The sequence below is a fragment of the Crinia signifera genome, chromosome 3 (assembly GCF_055691185.1).
Source record: "Crinia signifera chromosome 3, ASM5569118v1, whole genome shotgun sequence".
Taxonomy (NCBI): domain Eukaryota; kingdom Metazoa; phylum Chordata; class Amphibia; order Anura; family Myobatrachidae; genus Crinia; species Crinia signifera.
This window is the reverse complement of record NC_139219.1, coordinates 309,612,989-309,632,718: the sequence shown is the minus strand read 5'-3', so window position 1 is coordinate 309,632,718 and position 19,730 is coordinate 309,612,989. Positions and strand designations below refer to the sequence as shown.

Below are 19,730 nucleotides of genomic sequence, written 5' to 3'. Positions count from 1 at the left end.
GTGCCGCTGGGGGAACTTGGGCTTGTCACTCCAGTGGACTTCACACCGCTCCAAAAGCCACAGCCTCAGATGGCGATGAGGGTTATTCTAGTTCACTCGGCAAGGCACCATCTCTCTCTTCTGGGCAAAACGGTACTTGTGTAGTTTCACTGCGCCGCCGCGCGCACAGTCTGTTACAGAAACTTGGCAGCTTGCGAGAGGCTCTGTTTAACTGTGCGCGTGCCGCTCTAGCTCTGCCTGACTGTGCTCGTGCCGCTCTAGCTGTAAGCTACGTATTGACAGCTACGTTATCAGCATAGTGGCCGGGCAGCAGCAGCGCGCTGCCCAGACGCTGACTGGTCACTGTGGTACTTGTAGTTCCACAGTGAAATAGGCAGCGCCTGGGCAGCGCTGACAACGGGGGCAAGTGGAGACACCCCGGGCACAACGCTGATGGGATGTAGGCGCTAAAGCCCCTGAATTAACACTCCCTGCAAGCCGCTAAGAAGGAGGCAGGCGCCTGGATTCAGACGCAAAAGCGTCTGAATCCAGGCGCCTGGCTCCCTGCAAGCCACTCAGGTAGTGGGGCATCTAAATCCAGACGCTAAAGCGCCTGGATTTAGTTGAGTGTAGGGGTACATCTAAATTTAGACGCAAAAGCATCTAAATTTAGCTGGGTCTAGGGGTACACTATTAAAACCTGCCCACAGTGCCACTAGTCGAAGCAGCAGCTGTCGACCTTGTAAATCCCACTATCCACGCCAACCCGAAGTGTGGCGAGCGCAGCGGTACGCGTCCTACGACCTTTTCATACCCCCACTATCCACGTCGGCGTGGAGTTGAGAATAGAAAGTGTGGCGAGCACAGCTCGCCACCGAGCCCGAAGCGTGGCAAGCGGACGCGGAAACCTTCACAGGTATACGTGTCCCCTCGCGGGCTTCACAGGTGTCCGCGTCCCCTCACGGGGCTCGCTGCGCTCGCCAGGCTTCGGGCACCGTGGCTCGCTGCGCTCGCCACACTTTCTATTCTCAGCTCCACGCCGACGTGGATAGTGGGGGTATGAAAAGGTCGTAGGACGCGTACCGCCGCCGCTCGCCACGCTTCGGGTTGGCGTGGATAGTGGGATTTACAAGGTCGATAGCTGCTGCGTCGACTAGTGGCACTGTGGGCGGGTTTTAATAGTGTACTGGATTCAGACGCTTTTGCGTCTGAATTTAGCGTGTACATGGGGGACACAGCGGTGTGCCGGGGTGTGTAGTTTAGAAGCCCCGGCACGTCAGCGTTGTGCCCGGGGTGTCTCCACTTGCCCCCGTTGTCAGTGCTGCCCAGGCGCTGCCTATTTCACTGTGGAACTACAAGTACCACAGTGACCTGTCAGCGCCTGGGCAGCGCGCTGCTGCTGCCCGGCCGCTACGCTGATAACGTAGCTGTCAATACGTAGCTTACAGCTAGAGCGGCACACGCACAGTTAAACAGAGCCTTTGGCAAGCTGCCAACTTTCTGTAACAGACTGTGCGCGCGGCGGCGGCGGCGCCGTGAAACTACAAAACCATGTGCACTGCAGGGGGGGCAGATGTAACATGTGCAGAGAGAGTTAGATTTGTGTGAGTTATTTTGTTTCTGTGCAGGGTAAATACTGGCTGCTTTATTTTTACACTGCAATATACTGTAGATATCAGTTTGAAGTACAAACCCCACGAAATCTAACTCTCTCTGTACATGTTACATCAGCCCCACCTGGAGTGCAGCATGGTTTCGTCCATAAGAGAGTGATTGTGCCTTTCCGAGTGAACTAGAATAACCCCCAAAGTCATCATTGTGAATTGTGGAGACCAGATTATGATGTACTCAGCCTTGGTGAGAGTAAGGGCGGGATGCTATATAGCAGAAATGCGGTAAAAACCCCGTTTTCGGGGTTTCTACCGCATTTCTATATGCTATATGGCGCCTCCGCAGTGTCAGCGCTGCGGAGGGAATCGCCAGCTAAAGCTGGCGAATCCCTGCAGAAGCCTATGGGCTTCTTACCGCAGCGCTGTTTGAGGGATCCGTCACGGATCCCTCCCAGCGTGCCCTGCGGCCGGCGCCGGGGTCTGCGCATGCGCAGATGGACTCCCGGGTCACAGACCCGGAAGTCCAGTGCCGGCACCGCATCGCAAGGGACAGCTCTTACCGCAAGAGCTGTCCCTTGCATGAATAACGGCATATGTTATAGCATATGCCGTTATTAAAAATGCGATGTCCGGCGATAATGGGCGCGGATGTTACAACATCCCGCCCTAAGAGAGATAAACGAACATCCAATTGACCCCTAAATGCCATTTTTCTAACACACGTCTACAACACAGCAGCTGATTGGCTGGTACTTTATCACTCTCCAAAGCTTTGTACATATCCCCCTCTCTTTTTCTTAGATGATCGCTCCTGCGCTCAGCTTCCGACAACTACAGTGGCCATGATACTAGAAAGTGGCGAATCCCTGTGAAAACAGCCAATGTGTACTCTTGGTGGCCATGTATTATGTTTGACTCCTGTGAAGCGGCCATTTTCCCCCCAGAAGTCTGTGGCGTGACTATTACTGTATAAATCTTATGACTGCGAAGGGTAATGTACGTTTTCTGTCTGTTTAGGTAACCCGGGTGTAGTTGGATTTTACAGAACATTCATGCAGTCACTTTACTGCGGGTTCAATGGACAGTATCCAATCTGGACTCTGAGCCACGCGGGCCACTGTTCTCCACCTGCAGGAATGGACATGACCAGCGGTATGATATTTCCATTCATGTACCAATTTATCTATTGCGTTTTCTGAACCACTGCATACATGTGTGTAGCCATTATAGTAATATACATAAAGATGTTGGAAAGTGACAAATAGCATTGCCATACTGTTTGCTATCTGGGACAGACCAATGGGAATCCCTGGTGGTTTCCACCCCCTGAAGGCTCCGCCTACTCCTCTAGCAGCCAGTGATGCAGGATCATGGACTAGCTTGGTTTGTCTCTATGGAAACTGGACTGTAATTAGCCACACCCCAGTCCTCTCCTTTTATATTAGGGGCCTTGTTCTTCTACAAGGTGCTACATAAATAAGAATTAGATTGCCCATAGCAACAACCCATGTAAAATGGAGCTCTCGATCTTAGTAAATTTACCCCTTAGAATCTTAAGTAAATTAACCTCTAATAGTGGTGGCTGGCCACACACCTTAAGCTTGGGGCCCCTGCAGTGGATTTTCCAAGTGGGCCCTTCATGCCCTGTGTGACACTGAGCACCACAGTGATAACCGCCTTATACCCTATTTATGTTCCACAACTTTCGGCTGACCTGGTGCTGGGGGGTAATTTCATTAAGGTACCATTCTCCCCACAGTGTATGAACTGCATTTTATAATGTAATACTCTCACTGTGTAACAATGGGGCAGATGTATTAAGCCTGGGGAAGAGATAGGTGATAACGAACCAGCCAATCAACTCCTATCTGTCATTTTTCAAACATAACTGATTGGCTGGTTCTACTTTATCTCCACATTATCTCTTCACCAGGCGTAATACATCTGCCCCACAATGACGCAAGGCTCCCATACACTATGCGGCTTCTCCCCTCGGAAAAGTCGCATCCAATCCTTCTTGAACCGCCTGGAACTTTCCCAGGCAGCAGGTACTTCTGCATGTGATTTATGACATGTGATCTCTGCTCCCTGCCGCCAGGAGGGTGTCTGATCCAGAGAGCTTACGTTCAGCACATATGATCACTGTCTCTGATCCGATACGCATGTCACACATATGCTATCAGGAGGGCCCTGCTTGCAATCTATCAGAACACATCAAACCTTCTAGTGAGCACAGGTGGAGAGACTTCCCATACCAGCCAATCAGATTGCAGCTATCATTTTATAGAATGTGCTAGATAAATAATAGATGTCATGTCATCGGTTGTTACGATCACCTCATCCATTTGTCCTATTTAGCAGGCAAAATACATTGGTTTCCTCTTAATGGTGTTGCATAATTATCTTTTCCATAGACTGTTGCTATTTTGTGCTTTTGTTCCTACTTGTTAGATTTCTTCCCATCCAGCACCCGCCAGTACGTTAAGCACAATGCATCACAGCAGAGGCACTGGTTTGCAGGTGAGGTCATTAGCACCACGCGTCCTGGGAGGAACGGGCGGCGCAGACTTTGATGTCCTGCTCTGCTCACGACGGATAATTTGTGTTTAGCTTTTAGCAAATTAAAGCTGAAGTGTATATTATGACTGAGGTTCCTGGTAGGACTGTGTCATTTGTTCCAAATCAGCGTAGACAGGTCAGTGTTTTAAACACTGCTTGCAACAAGAAACATTAACTTTGCCCTCCAGCTAACATCAGATAATGGTCTTGCTCTGTCAAGTAAAACACACAATCAGTGTGTAATGTGCGCTTGGCTTCGCCGCTCTGCAAGTGACAGCCCGACAAATGATTTATAAATGATTTCTTTTTGGTTTTATTTGAATTTTTTTAGGTACTTGTGTAGTTTCACTGTGGCACGCTACGCTACGCTGTCAGCCGAGCCAGAAGCTTGGAGAGCGGATGCGTAAAACGAGGCCGAAGTGTGGCGAGCAGACATGGAATACACGTCAAGTAATCCTCGTACCCTCGCGGGGCACGCTGCGCTCGAAGCGCTTTGGGCTCGTTTTACGCGTCCCCTCACGAGGCTGGCTGCACTCTCCACGCTTCGGCCTGGTATCTTGCTGCGCTCGCCACACTTTATAAAATCAACGCCAAGCCGACGTGGATTGTGGTGGTATGAACAGGTCAGGAGCCCTCACGGGGCTCACTGCGCTCGCCACACTTCAGCCTGATGTGGATAGTGGGGGTGTTTCAGGAACACATTCGCACCTGTCATGTTCGGATAGGTTAAAAATGGTTCCCGCACAGTGTTATAAGCGGTGACACAATGCTGACTGACTACGCTAACTGCGTAATGCTGACTGACTACGCTAACTGCGTAAGCTCCGGTTAGGCCGAACGTACACACAGTCGCAGACACAAGCTGCAGTGGCGTAACTATAGCTCCGCAGCCCCCGCGGTGGCGGGGAGGCGCAGAGAAAGTGTGGGCACCGGCCCGGGGGTCTGCGGGGCTATAGTTACCCGCTGCTGTCTGCCGGTACCTGCCGTCACGGTCCCGTCTCTCCCGACGTCGGCTCCTGCTGCTATAATGAAAACTCACAGTTTTCTGTCTGCAGTATGGGGGCAGCCATTTTCTAAGAGTCACTTTTCATTATAGCAGCAGAATCTGGAGACGGGACCGTGACCGCAGATGCGGCCGGGCAGGTACGGGCATGGGGGGGCGCCGAGGGGAGGGGGAGCGCCGAAAAATTTGCAGCGGGAGGGGCGCAAATTAGGTAGTTACGCCACTGACAAGCTGACTACGCTGGTTCTGACAGGGACACTACGCTGATTTCGTAACTGCCGCCAGGAAACTACACAAGTACCTTTTTTTAAGTTCAAAAATATTTAAGAAATATATTTTATAAGCGGCGCTTACTACAGCTTGTTATGCAGATGAGACCGATCTATTATTAAGGGTTTCACCAAAAAGTGCTCAATGGAAGCCTGTGAAGTGACCAGCCATTGGAATTTCAGACGACATTAGTTCGGAATGGGCCCCACCCCTAGAAATCTCAGACAAAAGATCCCTATAGCCCAATAATATCATGCTGGTTATCTACAGTGCCTCCTTTATAACAGAAGAAAGGGCCAGGAGGAAAGGGGAGATTAATTTAGCGTTCGGGCCTTTGTGTGAGGTGTCTTTTTGTAATATAAAGGAGCTGGTGTCCACGGGTTTGTCTTGGTATATACAATACCTGCAACCAAGCAACAAAGATGGCTTATAAATTATAACCCTTTATAGCACGTCCCTTGCTGTGAGGTAAATCTGGACACTGCACCTAATGTTCTGTCATAATTGCCGTTCAGTCTGGTCACTTGGAGCTGTAGCAATGACACTTTTTCCACATCTTTAATTAGTGTCTCTTCTTGTATTCTCCAGCTCTAGTTGAATTAGATAAAGGGTGCAGATGTGTACCACCTTGTGCATCAGGTGGACCTTGTTTCCCTGTGGCCTGTGCTGGGCCAGCCACCCCTCAGCCTGCCACCACGTGTTGTAGTTTTGTGAGGATTCGCAAAACTACAACCCACTCTCAATTAGGTTCCACGTTTGAAAATGACAGTTAAGAGTTTATTGGCTGGTACAGTCCTTTATTTCTCTGAAGGTGCCCATACGTGGTATAATTCTTATGTGCTCCCGTCACACATCTCATCACACAGCTCAAAAAGTATATGCTGTGCATACTTTTTGTACTAGATCTCATCTCATTGCATTGCAAACCCTATGAGATGCGATGAAATGCAATGTAATCCAAATTGTATACGATATATTGATGATGTATTAACCCGGTTCGAGGTGCGGTGTGTGAAAGCACCAAAACTTATAACCTGGGTTGAGCAACCAGCTATTTTGACCTGGGTTATAAGGGTTAAACGTGAGTTGTCCTCTGTATAATGGGCGACCCAGTTTAGGGCGGGATGTGTGCCTTTATCTGCCACACATGGCCTGCTGCCGCATAGACAATAATCGCATATGCGCTAACACATGCGATTATTATTGCAAAGGACAGGTCTTGCGTTAAGAGTTGCTCTTCGCGATGCAGCCGGCGATGTGGCAGCGGGTCCCCGGGAGCTCCCCTCTCTTCCCATGCCCGGCTGCTGTTGCTGCAGAGCAAGGAACTCCGCCGGCTCCTCCTCCCTGCAGCCAAAAGTGGAAGTACGGGGCTAGGAGGTCAACACTGGTCCGGGCAGCACAGCAGGACGATGCCCGGACACAGGTGAGGGTGAGGGGGAAGGAGGAGGGGGACACAATAAGAAGCCCATAGGCTTCTATGGGGTATCTCCAGCTTTTGCTGGTGATAATCCCCCCCCCCCCCCCCCCCGGTCACGATAACATGGCGATCGAGTTTTAGTTAATACCAAAATGCGGTATAAACACCCTCATAACGGGATATTTTTATCACATTTTTACTTTAGTACATCCCTCGGTACTTATGTAGTATCTGGGCTGCCGATTTTTTGATTGTATGCCTTAAGTTAAGGCATACAATCAGATGCGATGCGATGCGATATCGCATCGCATCGCATCCGATATCGGATGCGATGACCCGATTTTTCCATAGGAATCAATGTTAAAATGATTCCTATGGAAAAATGGGTCCTTTTCATACCCCTACTATCCAAGTGGGCATGGAGTTGGATATAAACCTGTGGCGAGCGTAGCGAGCCACCGAGCCCGAAGCGTGGCGAGCGAAGCGAGCCCCGCGAGGGGACGGTATTCGTCCCCTCGCGGGGCTCGCTTCGCTCGCCACGCTTCGGGCTCGGTGGCTCGCTACGCTCGCCACAGGTTTATATCCAACTCCATGCCCACTTGGATAGTAGGGGTATGAAAAGGACCCATTTTTCCCATTGAATTCCATGTTAAAATGGACTCAGTCCATTTTAACATTGATTCCTATGGAAAAATCGGGTCATCGCATCGCATCGCATCGAATCGCATGGTCGCATGCGATGCGATGCGATCTCCCGATCCGACCCGATTTAGAAATCGGCAGCCCAGATACTACATAAGTACCCATCCCTCCCTTAGCGTGAAAGTGCCGGAACTGGGACGGTGCTGGGTCGGACCCGGCATTATGATCTGAAAAGGGTATAAGTCATACCACGGCATGGTGTGACTAGAAGAACTGTTTAACGGTCAGGGAGGCCTATGTGAACGTATCTGTACTTCTCAAACACACCATCTCTCTATATGCAAATGATGTTATGGAAAGTACAGGCAGACCTGGCTTATAGAGATGGAAGCTAGCCCTTGGTTTCCTGAATAGGTAGCCCTGTAGTGAGGGAACGCTATAACCTTCAATGAAAAGGTGTGAAAATGGTTGATGAGATGGTCCCTGCCCTCTGGCGACTGTGGTCACAAGGCCGCAATAGAACTGGGATTCTTCACTCATTTAATGACCCAGTCACCAGAGAGACTCTTGCACTTGGTCAATAGAGTGGCCCTTTGGCGACTGGGGTGACAATCTAACGTCTATCCGAGAACTTCCCTCCGCATTCTGATTCCAACCGTGGGCGGATGTCAGATTCTACATCTGACCTTCCTGCACTGACAAAGCCTAGCTGTCCCTTCCAGCCATTAACTAATGAGGGAGACATTCTTTTTGTTCATGTAAGTGTCTCCAAATCACCACCACAAGCTGCTACACTAAGGTAGTATAACACACACATAGTAATGGTCAGTATGTGACTGTGTGCTCGCGACGCATTGTCTTCATCTGCAAATCTATGTAATCATGACCAAATAGGGACCAGTCACCTTGTTCTAATGGGCGTTCCATAGTGGTCCTGTTTGTCTGGAAGCGCACTAATACCCCTTTCACATTGCACCTAATTACCGGGTTCATGCCAGTTTCTTGCCGGTTCGACCCGATAATTGGTGCGATGTGAAAGGGGTTACCCACTACAGCTAACCGGTAGCAACACGGCAATACGAACCGGGTAAAAAGAAGGGTTCTTACTGGTTCGTTGCTGTGCGGTGTGAACGGGTTAATCGTTTCCCGTTAACACTATGGAGGAGGCAGCGCTTGGAGCAGCGCCAGCTCTAAGCACTGCCTCCTCCCCCACCCCCGTTGACTCTCCGCCACACCTCCACACGACGCTAGAGAACCGGCAATGCAGGGTCGTACCGGGACTGAACCGTTTCACAGTCCCGGCACGACCCTGCATTTGCGATCTGAAAGCAGTATTAGGGGTTTTATTGAAGATGGGATGTTGCTATGGGCAACCAATCAGATTCCATCTATAATATTCTAGGAGGTGATAAATGAATAAGTAGTAAGTTCTGATTGGTTGCTATGGGCAACATCCCGTCTTCAATAGAACTCCCATCTTAGTAAATAAACCCCTGACAGTATGCCATTCAGTATGGGTCATTGGGTCGACCACTGAAGCTTGACAGGCCTTAGGCCGACATGGCTAATGTCAACAGGTTGGAAGGTTGACACAAGCATTAGGTCGACATGAGATTTACACTTTTTTTTGTCTCGAATGTTGACATAGTCTACATGGACACCATCAGAGTGAATGGTAGGCCATGAAATACCGCATGTCGGCTCAAAAAAAACGTGAAAAACTCATGACAACCTATTAACTGTTGACCTTTTCCATTGTCAATTTAATGCTTGTGTCGACCTTCCGAACCTGTCTACCTTAGCCATGTCTACTTATTTCAGGTGTCGGCCTAAGGCCTGTTGACCTTCACCGTTCATTTCACCGATCCCAAGTACAGAGGTTTTATTCTCTGTGATCTCTCTCCGGCCACCTCCTCATTGGGTGATGCACTGAACTTGGAATCTATAGGGGAACCGTCCGGGAGTGGAAATGCCGACATGCTAACAGTGTCTACAGTCAGTGGTGCAGTGATGCGGGCTACGGTGGTAAATATCCTAATGGTAACGCTGCAGCAAATGTTATGGAGACTGACTTTTTTTAGCATTGGGCCTAATTCGCTTGGGCCGTTAATCTACAAAGGGAAAGACTGTTCGGGGGCCGGCGCAGACATCACAGAGCCTCACTTAATACGCCTGGGCACGCCTGCATTTTTTCTGACACTCCCAGAGAACAGCTGGTTGCCGCCCCCAAACAACCGGCTTCCTGTCAGTCAAATTGCATTTAGGACCTACTGTATACGCACTTTCCTTCGCTGTTCACCCTCTCGCATGCACGATGTGTACGGAACACAGGTACAGTCATTCGATAATCGCTCTATGTGTGAGTTCGCTGAACAGCAGTCTGTGCTGAATTAGGCCCATTATCAGCTACCATTGTAATAATGACAGTAACCCTATACTTAGTGGTCGACCCGAATAGCTGTGAAGGGGGGGGTGTGGATCATTTGGTCTACAACAACTAGGTCGACAAGCATTGGGTCGACACCACTAGATCGACATGCAGCAAGGTCGACATGGATCAAGGTCGACATGGGTCTAGATCGACATGACATTAGGTCGACACAAGCACAAGGTTTCATGGGCTAGGTCGAAAGTCAAAAGGTCGACATGGGGGTTTTCACTGTTTTTTTTTTTTAGCCGAATGTCGACACAGTCATCATGGTCACAATTTGAAGTGCACCGCATTTGCTTGCAATGATTCGGGCACACTATTTTATTCTCCCACCACGTCCAAGTGGATGATAGGGCATGAAATACCACCTGTCGGCACACGCCGGTTCAAAAAAACAGTGAAAAACCCCATGTCAACATTTTGACTGTCGACCTAGCCCATGTCGACCTAATGCTTGTGTCGACCTTACTGCATGTCGACCTAGTGGTGTCAACCCAATGCTTGTCGACCTAGTTGTTGTAGACCTAATGACCGTATCCTGAAGGGGGGGGGGGGGAAGGGGGGCATTTGCCACTGACATTGCAATGGTGTAGAAACGCCAGCAATGGCACCCATACTGTACTTGTTCCACTCATGACCTGATCTTCCCCCCACGCAGAGGCAGTCCTTGTGGCTAATTGGATTGAACCTTTAATATCAGAATTTTACTTGTTTAAATTGGGAACTAGTTGATGTTTTGCTTATGTCAGAATGTTAGCCGTTAACATTTCAACAAAATCAACATCCAAACCGTCAACATTATGATTGCGGCGCACTGTCCGTGTACAATAACCATTAGAGGTGCTAGAAACATGAAGTCATTTTTTTAACCCAACACTTGCATAAATTTCATTTTTAATAGATTTAATTCTTAATTGATCTTGCTAAATAACCATCAGAATGCTACATATATTCAGATGTTGTATATATAACATAATAGACACACTTATGTTTGCTGTTACACTGTGTATCTCAGGGGTTCTCAAACTTGATTCTCAGGTTTTCCAGGTCACCCGGCAGATGCACAGGTGCACTCATTACTCATTGACACATTTTAAAAGCTCCACTAGAAAACTAGTTAAAAGCCTGTCAAAATAACGGCTTCTTTCACTTTTTTTAGCCCACAAACTCTGCACCCCACTCCCAGTCCGTATCTGCTCCTACCTCCAATCTCTGTCTTCGCGGCTCCCTCTCTCCATAGCCAGGAAATTTGAAACAGATCAGTGTCCCTGCAAAAATTGCTTTCACTAGGACATATTTTAGCACACAAAGGAATCATTTGGTCTGTTGAATGACCTCTAGTGGTCAATGGCGGTACTTCACCTCATAGAGGCCTTTTATATATATATATATATATATATATATATATATATATATATATATATATATATTTAGATAATTGCGCAAGTGTGTACAGAACTTATCAGTAACATAAAGCAGTTGGACCCAAGCATTTCTTCCTTATCCCATTGAGTGCGGTGGGAGATGTGCAAAATGTAGGATACAGATGCCAGTCTCACAGCGACTGTTTTTTTTTTTTTTGGGGTGGGGTGCAGTTTTTAACTAAACGTCAATTAATTGACTTCAGATCATTTGCCGGCAATAACTAAAGTGATTCTTGTTCCTCGACTACGGCCCTCAACATTAGCACTCAAAGGGTTAAGGTTCAGTTAATGGGGTCTATTCGTGAAGCAGTAAAAAAAAAGAGTGGAGAAATGAGCCAATGGAAAAGTTGCCAATGGCAACCAATCAGCTTTGGTATAAGTTTTATTAAGTGCATTCTATAAAATTATACGTAGCAGCTGATTGGTTACCAACCATGGGCAACTTCTCCACTCTTATCTCTGCTTCATGAATACACCCCTTTAATCTGGATTCTTTTGATTGGTCGCTACATTATTCCGTCTAACCCTCGTGCGTGCCCATTAATCACTTGCAAGTCCAAGTAACAGAAAGCAATGAACACTTTGTGCAGATTATGACACAAAATGTACAAATTAGCAGCAAAACTGTTGCAAATGTGTCTCCAGCGTTCTATTTAATGACTTCCTCCGAACACCCGCCGGCTGAATCGTACGACTTGCCAGACGCGTAAGTGATGCCCAAACATCGGCACATTATTTATTCGATATTCCTAGATCAAAAAGAAAAATTGCAGGAATTGTTAAGACTTGGAAAAACAAAAAAATGACACATGGCATTTGGTCTGTGGTCAAACGTAAGGTTTACTTAAAAGCACAATAATTCCATTACAAATAAACTATGTACTACACTTTGTTTGACCTGATTTTTCTGTCAGAATTGTGTCGGTATCATATTTTCCGTCATGCTTAATTGGTTACAAAATTTCGAAAAGAAGAATTGGGATCCAGATCCGAGGTTTTTATTTTTTTGGTGTTGTTGATAGAACAAACATGCGAAAGTGGTTTAAAATGCTTCTGCACGCTGTAAATGATGGTGGCGTACAGCCACAGAGTACTCGCAGTGCCCGGTTTTCAAATTTCAAATGATTTATTTGCTCTGCATCGTTTCGCCAAGATGGTAATGCCTCCAAAATGCCCTCTCTCTACCCTCTTTCCGGTGTACGTACCCTGATCTGCAAAACAAAAGGGGTCTAATTTACTAAGCCTTGGAGAGCGATAAACTGGAATGAGATGATGGGGGGGAATTCGATATGGGATTCCGACTGTCGGAACGTCCTGACAGTCGGAATTCCAGGCCGTTTTCGGTTGATCTGACAGTAACTCGACAGTCGGAATTCAATGTTCCAGCTGTCGAGTGTCGGGAACTCAGCGGATCGGTAAAAACGGACGCGGATTGTCGAAAAACATCCGTGAATCCGTGGCTGTTTCCGGGAAAAAAAAACAAATCCGACTTTAAAAAAAGGCGGATCTGATACGCTTAAATCCTGTCGTTAATAGCAGCATTCAATAGGTGAGAGCAGATATTTCCCTGTCGGCCAATGTCGACACATATTGAATAACCCCCAGTACCAGCCAATCCGCTCCTAATTGCCATGTTACAGGCTGTTTAAAAAGGACAGAATCTGGTTGATTAGTACTTTATCGCCATCACTTTATCTCTCTCCTAAGGGGGAATGTAATGCCACCCAGTGGTGCAAGTAGAAAAAACGACTTAGTGGTACTGTGCCGCGTGGCAAAAAATGGGCGTGGTCATATGAAACTAGGGGGAGTGGCTGGAATATTGCATGCCGAATGCGCACGGCCAAAATTTACACAGTAATGCCTGTTACACACCCAATACATATGACCCATGCCATAATGCCCGTTACACATTATGCCCCACACCATAATGCTCATTACTAATATGCCCCCCATGCCAGATATTCCCCCACAGTGCCACACATATGCCCCCAAAGTGCCACACATATGCTGCCAGTGCCATATATCATATGCCCACACATATGCCCCCACAGTGCCACACATATGCCCCCAGTGCAATATATGCCTCCACAGTGCCACACATAAATGCCCCCATTGTTGCATAAGTAAGCAGCACAACTCACCCTCCTGCAGTGCTGGCTGTGTCCGGTCCAGTCCTCTGCCCCCTCCAGTTCCCCGCCGCCTGCTTCCCTGGGGAGGGGAGCGCATCTAGCGTCTCTCCTGTCATATCATTGTCATGATTGGCTGCCAGCCCGCAAGCTCTGATTGGCTGACAGGCGACAGCCCAGTCACAGTGACCCAGGGAGGGGAAGGAGAGATGCGCGATGCACTCCCCTCCCCTCCGAAGGCAATCAGCTCTGGCGGGGCGGCGGAGGCCACGCCCCCGCCACTTACATATGCGCGCATGCGCATAAATTTTTTCGGGCGGTATTTGTTATGGAGGTACAGGGTTCCGGCAATATATATTTTACCGGTACGCCGTACCGCCCCATACCACCATACTTGCACCCCTGATGCCACCCCAATTCAGGACATTCGCAGAGATTTTTCAAAAGGGACAATGCATTGTAAATGAATGAAAGTATCATGTCTCGGCCAGACACTGCTGGGGCTGCAGGACTCCACTGAAAGTTTTGTCAACGTCATGTCATCACTGTCGACATGATTAATTATTATTATTATCATTATTGGTGTCTCCAAAGGAGAGGCTGAAGCATAGTTCAGAATTCAAATAGGGGACTCGCACTAACTACCACTAACTGCCATTCCAAAGTGACTCACTGGCAGTGGGTGTGGCTCCCCTATTTGAAGTTTGAACTGTGCTGCAGCTTCTCTGGAGCCACAAATTATCATTATTATCCTTTACTTATATGCTGCCATAAGGATTCCGTAGCAGACGATTACAGAGTACATAAACGAAGAAGCCAAATAGTGACTTAAGCAGCCCATACACTACAACGATATCTGGACGATCTGCACGATTCTGACAGGTCAGGCAATCGATTATGTGCACATCGTGAGGTATATCGTTATGATGCGCAATCCTGCAGATCAAGAGGTCGCTTCACTGATCATATGTGCTGCTCATATGATCAGTCGGCTTTGCTTGCAGTCGTAAGCAGATCGTATGCGCTTATTAAACGCATGAGATCGCTCGTTCCATCGCTCTTACGACCTGCATCAGTTTGAATGCAGGTTGTTCTAGTGTATGGCCAACTGTACATTTGAATACAGCAGAGGACAAGAACAGGGCACATACACATACAGAAGCTGCATCAGCAGAGGATGCTGGAATAAGTATCAGCGCGGCAGAAAATCGCAGGATTTGGTGCCATCACCAGTAAAGGTCCATACACACTGGGCGTGTATGGACATCGCTGATGACAATCATCGCTGCGGGGAAAGCCGCTCAGTGCATACACACTGAGTGGCTTTCCCCCTGCCCGGCGCTGACGGAGGGAGGGGGGGGTTGCATAGTGGAGCGCTATGCAAAGCCGTCCTGAAAGCCGCTCATCTGCTGGTATAACCAGCAGATGAACGGCTTTCCCGGCGATGTTCCCGGCAGCGCTCACCGCTCATCACCGGGCCATACACACTTGGCGGCTTTGAGCTGAAAGCCGCTCAAACCTTCTGTTTTGAATGACTATCAGCTCAAAGTCGCCCAGTGTGTATGGGCCTTAAGAGTAGGAAAAACACATGAGGGAAGAGGGCCCTGCTGGTGAAAGTATTAATGTTGACATTACATTGGTGGGCAAATATTTCTTGGCCAATTGATATACCAAGAACCTCTGTTATTGATTGATTGATTGATTGATTGACTGATTGATTAATAATATGGAGTGTGCATCTGCACCATGTGTTTTTCTTTGCAGAACTATAAGTCCCAGCATGATAGCACCTCATGTATATTAGGTGTGCATTCTAAGATCCCCCCCCCCATTACATTGATGGCTGTCGACACAATATACCCACACCCTGGATTGACCAACATTGTGTGAATATCGCTGTTGCGATAAATGTTACTGGCTTGTCTGTTGATGATTCCTTTTTGCAAATGCTGGCATTACCACAGGTTTGGGTGAGCCACACATTCTCCATTATACATGAGAAAGTAGGCAGGAAGCCCTATGACTAAGTTTGTCAAATAAAATGATGGTTGATCAAATCAAAACTTAATCTAGGCAAAAAAAAGGAAAAATTTCCCCCAGCACAATGCAAAGCACAAGCAATGCAATTTGAATACTACACGGTAATAGAAATACAGAGATCTCCGTTGCATGCATTTGCAATTATATGGTTAAGCGACCAGGCCGCGTTAACACTATGATTACGTTTGCATGATTTGGGCCACTTATCAAGCTTCTGTCCACTATCAGGTACACATCCACCAATATCTAAGTTATACAATTTTTAGGTGACCTTTTATCAGCTTTTTTTTATAAAACGTCAGGATTCCAATCAAAATACATTTTAGGGGTTGTAAATAGTTACCGTATTTGCCGGCGTATAAGACGACTGGGCGTATAAGACGACCCCCCAACATTTCCACTCAAAATGTAGAGTTTGTTATATACTCGCCATATAAGACTACCCCCTCTTCCGCGCACCTCCCTGTCACTAGCAGCTGTCTGGTCCCTTGAGTGGTGGGTTTTGCTGGGGCAGGACAAACCTATCAGGGCAGGTTTGTCCTGCCCCAGCATAACCCACCACATAAAGTTTTAATACCCCCTCATCTGCAGCTTCCCTGCAGTGATGCCGCTGTCCTCATTAAAGGGTACCTCGGTATTCACTAAAGGGTACCTCTTCTCGCCCCCCTCCTTCTTATGCATAGGTACCGTACCTTATTAATAAAAGATAGAAGTACGGTATTTGTCTGCAGCAGTGTTTTCTTCAGCCTAACGGCCTGTCAGATTGCGCATTTGATGTCGGCGGCAGGCTCGGGTGTTTTTGGCGGGGCTCGGGGGGGACTCGTGTCCTGAGCGCTCCCGAGTCCCCCCGAGCCCCGCCGAAAATAGCCGAAAATACCCAAGCCCCGCCGACGTCACTGCAGTGACGTCGGCGGCAGGCTCGGGTATTTTCGGCGGGGCTCGGGGGGATTCGGGAGCGCTCAGGCACACGAGTCCCCCCGAGCCCCGCCGAAAACTCCCGAGCCTGCCGCCGACATCAAATGCGCAATCTGACAGGCCGTTAGGCTGAAGAAAACACTGCTGCAGACAAATACCGTACTTCTATCTTTTATTATTAAGGTACGGTACCTATGCATAAGAAGGGGGGGGGGGGGCGAGGAGAGGTACCCTTTAGTGAATATATGCCGTACCCGGCGTATAAGACGACCCCCCACTAGAGGGAAAATTTTTATGGGCTAAAAAGTCGTCTTATACGCCGGAATATACGGTATATAGTAATAAAGGTATGGTACATTTACTCACAATTAAAAATTAAATAAAAAAATGATGTGTTAGTAAATGTGTTTCATCCCGAAACACAGCATTAATTTAATGTAATTTGAATTTTATTGTTTTTAAATCAACCTTTAGTGTGTATATATATATATATATATATATATAGGAATATTTGTGATAAACCGCACCCACTTACTGAGTCAGCCGCTGAGTGCCCGGTCCAGATATGGCAATGTAATATTTGTAGAACTGAAGACCAGCAACATCAGATTTGTTATAAGCAAAAATATTTATATATGCCTGACTAAAAAATATATATATCAATATCCCATAAGGGGATATTCAATCCAAGGTCACAACTGTCGGGCTGTCCCGTTCTTGGCGGGCTCGACTCGAAATCGGCAGGCGGGATTCAATGTTGGCCTGATTGCTGAATGCCGAAAAGGGGGTGTGGCCGCAAGATACGGCCGTGGATGGTCGAGCTGCAGACGGGAGCGCGACAATCCACGGCCGTTCTCGACAGAACGGGCCGTACTGCTTCTTAAGTCGGGTCTAATCGGCCGAGATCCCTTGTTCAATGCTGCCGGGAAACACAGCACTGAATAGGGCCCTGCCGTTATATCCCCCGCCGGGAAAAGCGACAGGAGATTGAACACCCCCTTTGTCTCTGACCGTATGTAAGCTCCTATTGTAAAACTAAAGACACTTACTGTCAGTCTGTGTTATTATTAACACTCCGTGTGCTGTGATTGGCCTGAAAATAATCTATATATTTAATAGGCTAAGTACTCCTAACCTCTATGAGGTAAAGTACCGCCAGTTACCACTAGAGGCCACTTGACGGACTAAGATGTCATAACAAAAAGTGAAAGCAAGTTTTGCAGGGACACTGATCTGTTTCAAACTTGCTGAATATGGAGAGAGGGAGCTGTGAAGACAGAGATTGGAGCAGATAGGGACTGGTGGTGGGGAGAGAGGTTGTGGGCTAAAAACTGTCACAGCTCAAAGTGAAAGTAAAAACGGTCACAGCTCAAAGTGAAAGTACATTGCATAGCCGTCAATTTCACGGGCTTTTAACTAGTCTAGAATAAAAGTTTAACAATTATAGTGATGTTGGTCCCTCTGTTAAATAACAATTAATTTTACCAGCGGATAATTTAGTCTATTCTTGAAAGAAGGGCGGGGTATGGATTTGGCGGCTATGCACTAGTGGTCCACAGTGTAGTAAGCAAACCAAATGAATAAACAGATTGTGGGCGGGTTTCTCTATTCTCTTCCGCCAGTTACCGCCCCCCTCTGCCGGCTACCGCAACAATACCAATCGCATATGCTCTAACATATGTGATTAGTATAGCAAAGTGCAGCCCATTGCGAAGCGGCCGGTGGAGGGTGAACGGGTCCCCAGCAGCTCCCCCTCCCTCCGTTACCAGGTGCTGATGCCGCTTCTGTGGGTGGGCTCTACCTTCCTCTACCCGGAAGAGAATGTACAGTGCAGGGAGGAGGAGGCCACTGGTCCAGGCAACACTGTGCTGCCTGGACACAGGTGAGGGGGGTCAACAGGGATCCGTGGGGGGTCGGTGCAGGGCGGCAGGGGTCCATGCAAGGCAGTGCTGGGTCGCGTTAAGAAGCCCATAGGCTTCTATGGGGTATCACCAGCTTTTGCTGGCATTACTCCCACGCAGCGAAAACCAGGCGTGCAGGTTTTCCTGCATATCAAAATGCGGTAAAAACCCAGATAACGAGGTTTTTACCGCATTTTTGCATTAGCGCAGCCCACCCTATGTATTTTACAATAAAAATAATCTATTGGGTTTACTAATCAAGCAGCAGTCACGTGCCGGTACTCAGACCACAAAGACAGAAAAGATCAATACAAAAATAGGACGGCACTAGAATATAAACCAAATTTAGTAATTAAAAAATATATAAGTATTAAAAAATAATAATAATACAAATGGAAAATGAAACTTACGTTAAAAACACATTTACCTGGTGTTAAGCTGGTGATAATGGCACCAATGATGGATGCTGATATATTCACCACTCCTGCTGCAATCAATAATTGTTGTTGGCTTAAGCCAGATCAATAAAAATGTGCACAGGTGGCCACCCGGATGGTGTTCGAAAGGTTAGCTGCTCCCTGCTTGGTTACCGCTTTAATTCTGCCTGGTCTGGATTCATCTTTATAATGATAGCCGCGGGGTTAAAAGATGAGCACTGGTACCAGTAGCATAGACTTCTCTTACCGGTTTCTCTGCCTGAAAGTATCGGCGGCTTCCTCAGAGAGTATCGTGTTTAGTATCGCAGTGATTCTAGCGAATATGCTGTTGGTATTCAACATTATTTACGCCTCTGTTGTGGTCCATTGGCATTCTCCGCTCTGCCTAATGTGTCAGGGCCATACCCAATGTGATAGGTCTGTGTTCATTTTCTTTTATGAGAACAAACACGTTGCCTTGAGGGCGTTAAATAGAAAAGATTTTGAATTAAAAACAACTAATTACAAGGATATAAGGACAAGATTTGCTGACAGTGTGGTGTCGCTAGTGGACTCCTTCAAGTTCCTAGGAACCACAATCTCTCGGGACCTTAATTGGGGGCCCAACACTGATACTATTGTTGGAAAAGCGCAGCAGAGGCTATTCTTCCTTAGGCAACTGAGGAAGTTCAATATCCCACAGAGGCTTCTGCTCCTCTTCTACTCTGCAATTGTGGAGTCTGTACTGTGTACCTCAATACTGGTCTGGTACGGCTCCACCAACGAGAGAGACAAATGCAGACTCCAAAAGGTAGTCAGAACTACGGAGAAGATAATCGGGACGGACCTTCCCTCTGTCCAGGACCTGTACCTGTCCAAAGCAAAAAAGCCGGCAACAAAGATAGTCACGGACCAACTACATCCTGGCCATGGCTTGTTTAATCTGCTGCCATCAGGCAGACGTTACAGGGCTATTCCCACCAGGTCCACCAGAAGC

General features: G+C 47.6%; 1 protein-coding gene across 1 annotated transcript in view; it reads left to right on the top strand.

Moving 5' to 3' along the window:
• The window catches only part of LDAH (lipid droplet associated hydrolase), a 239,718-nt gene that overhangs the window by 67,008 nt on the left and 152,980 nt on the right, over positions 1-19,730 (top strand). The window contains exon 3 of the mRNA XM_083178608.1: positions 2,607-2,741. Within this exon, the coding sequence (XP_083034734.1) occupies positions 2,607-2,741 (135 nt within the window). The remainder of the gene's footprint in view (positions 1-2,606; positions 2,742-19,730) is intronic.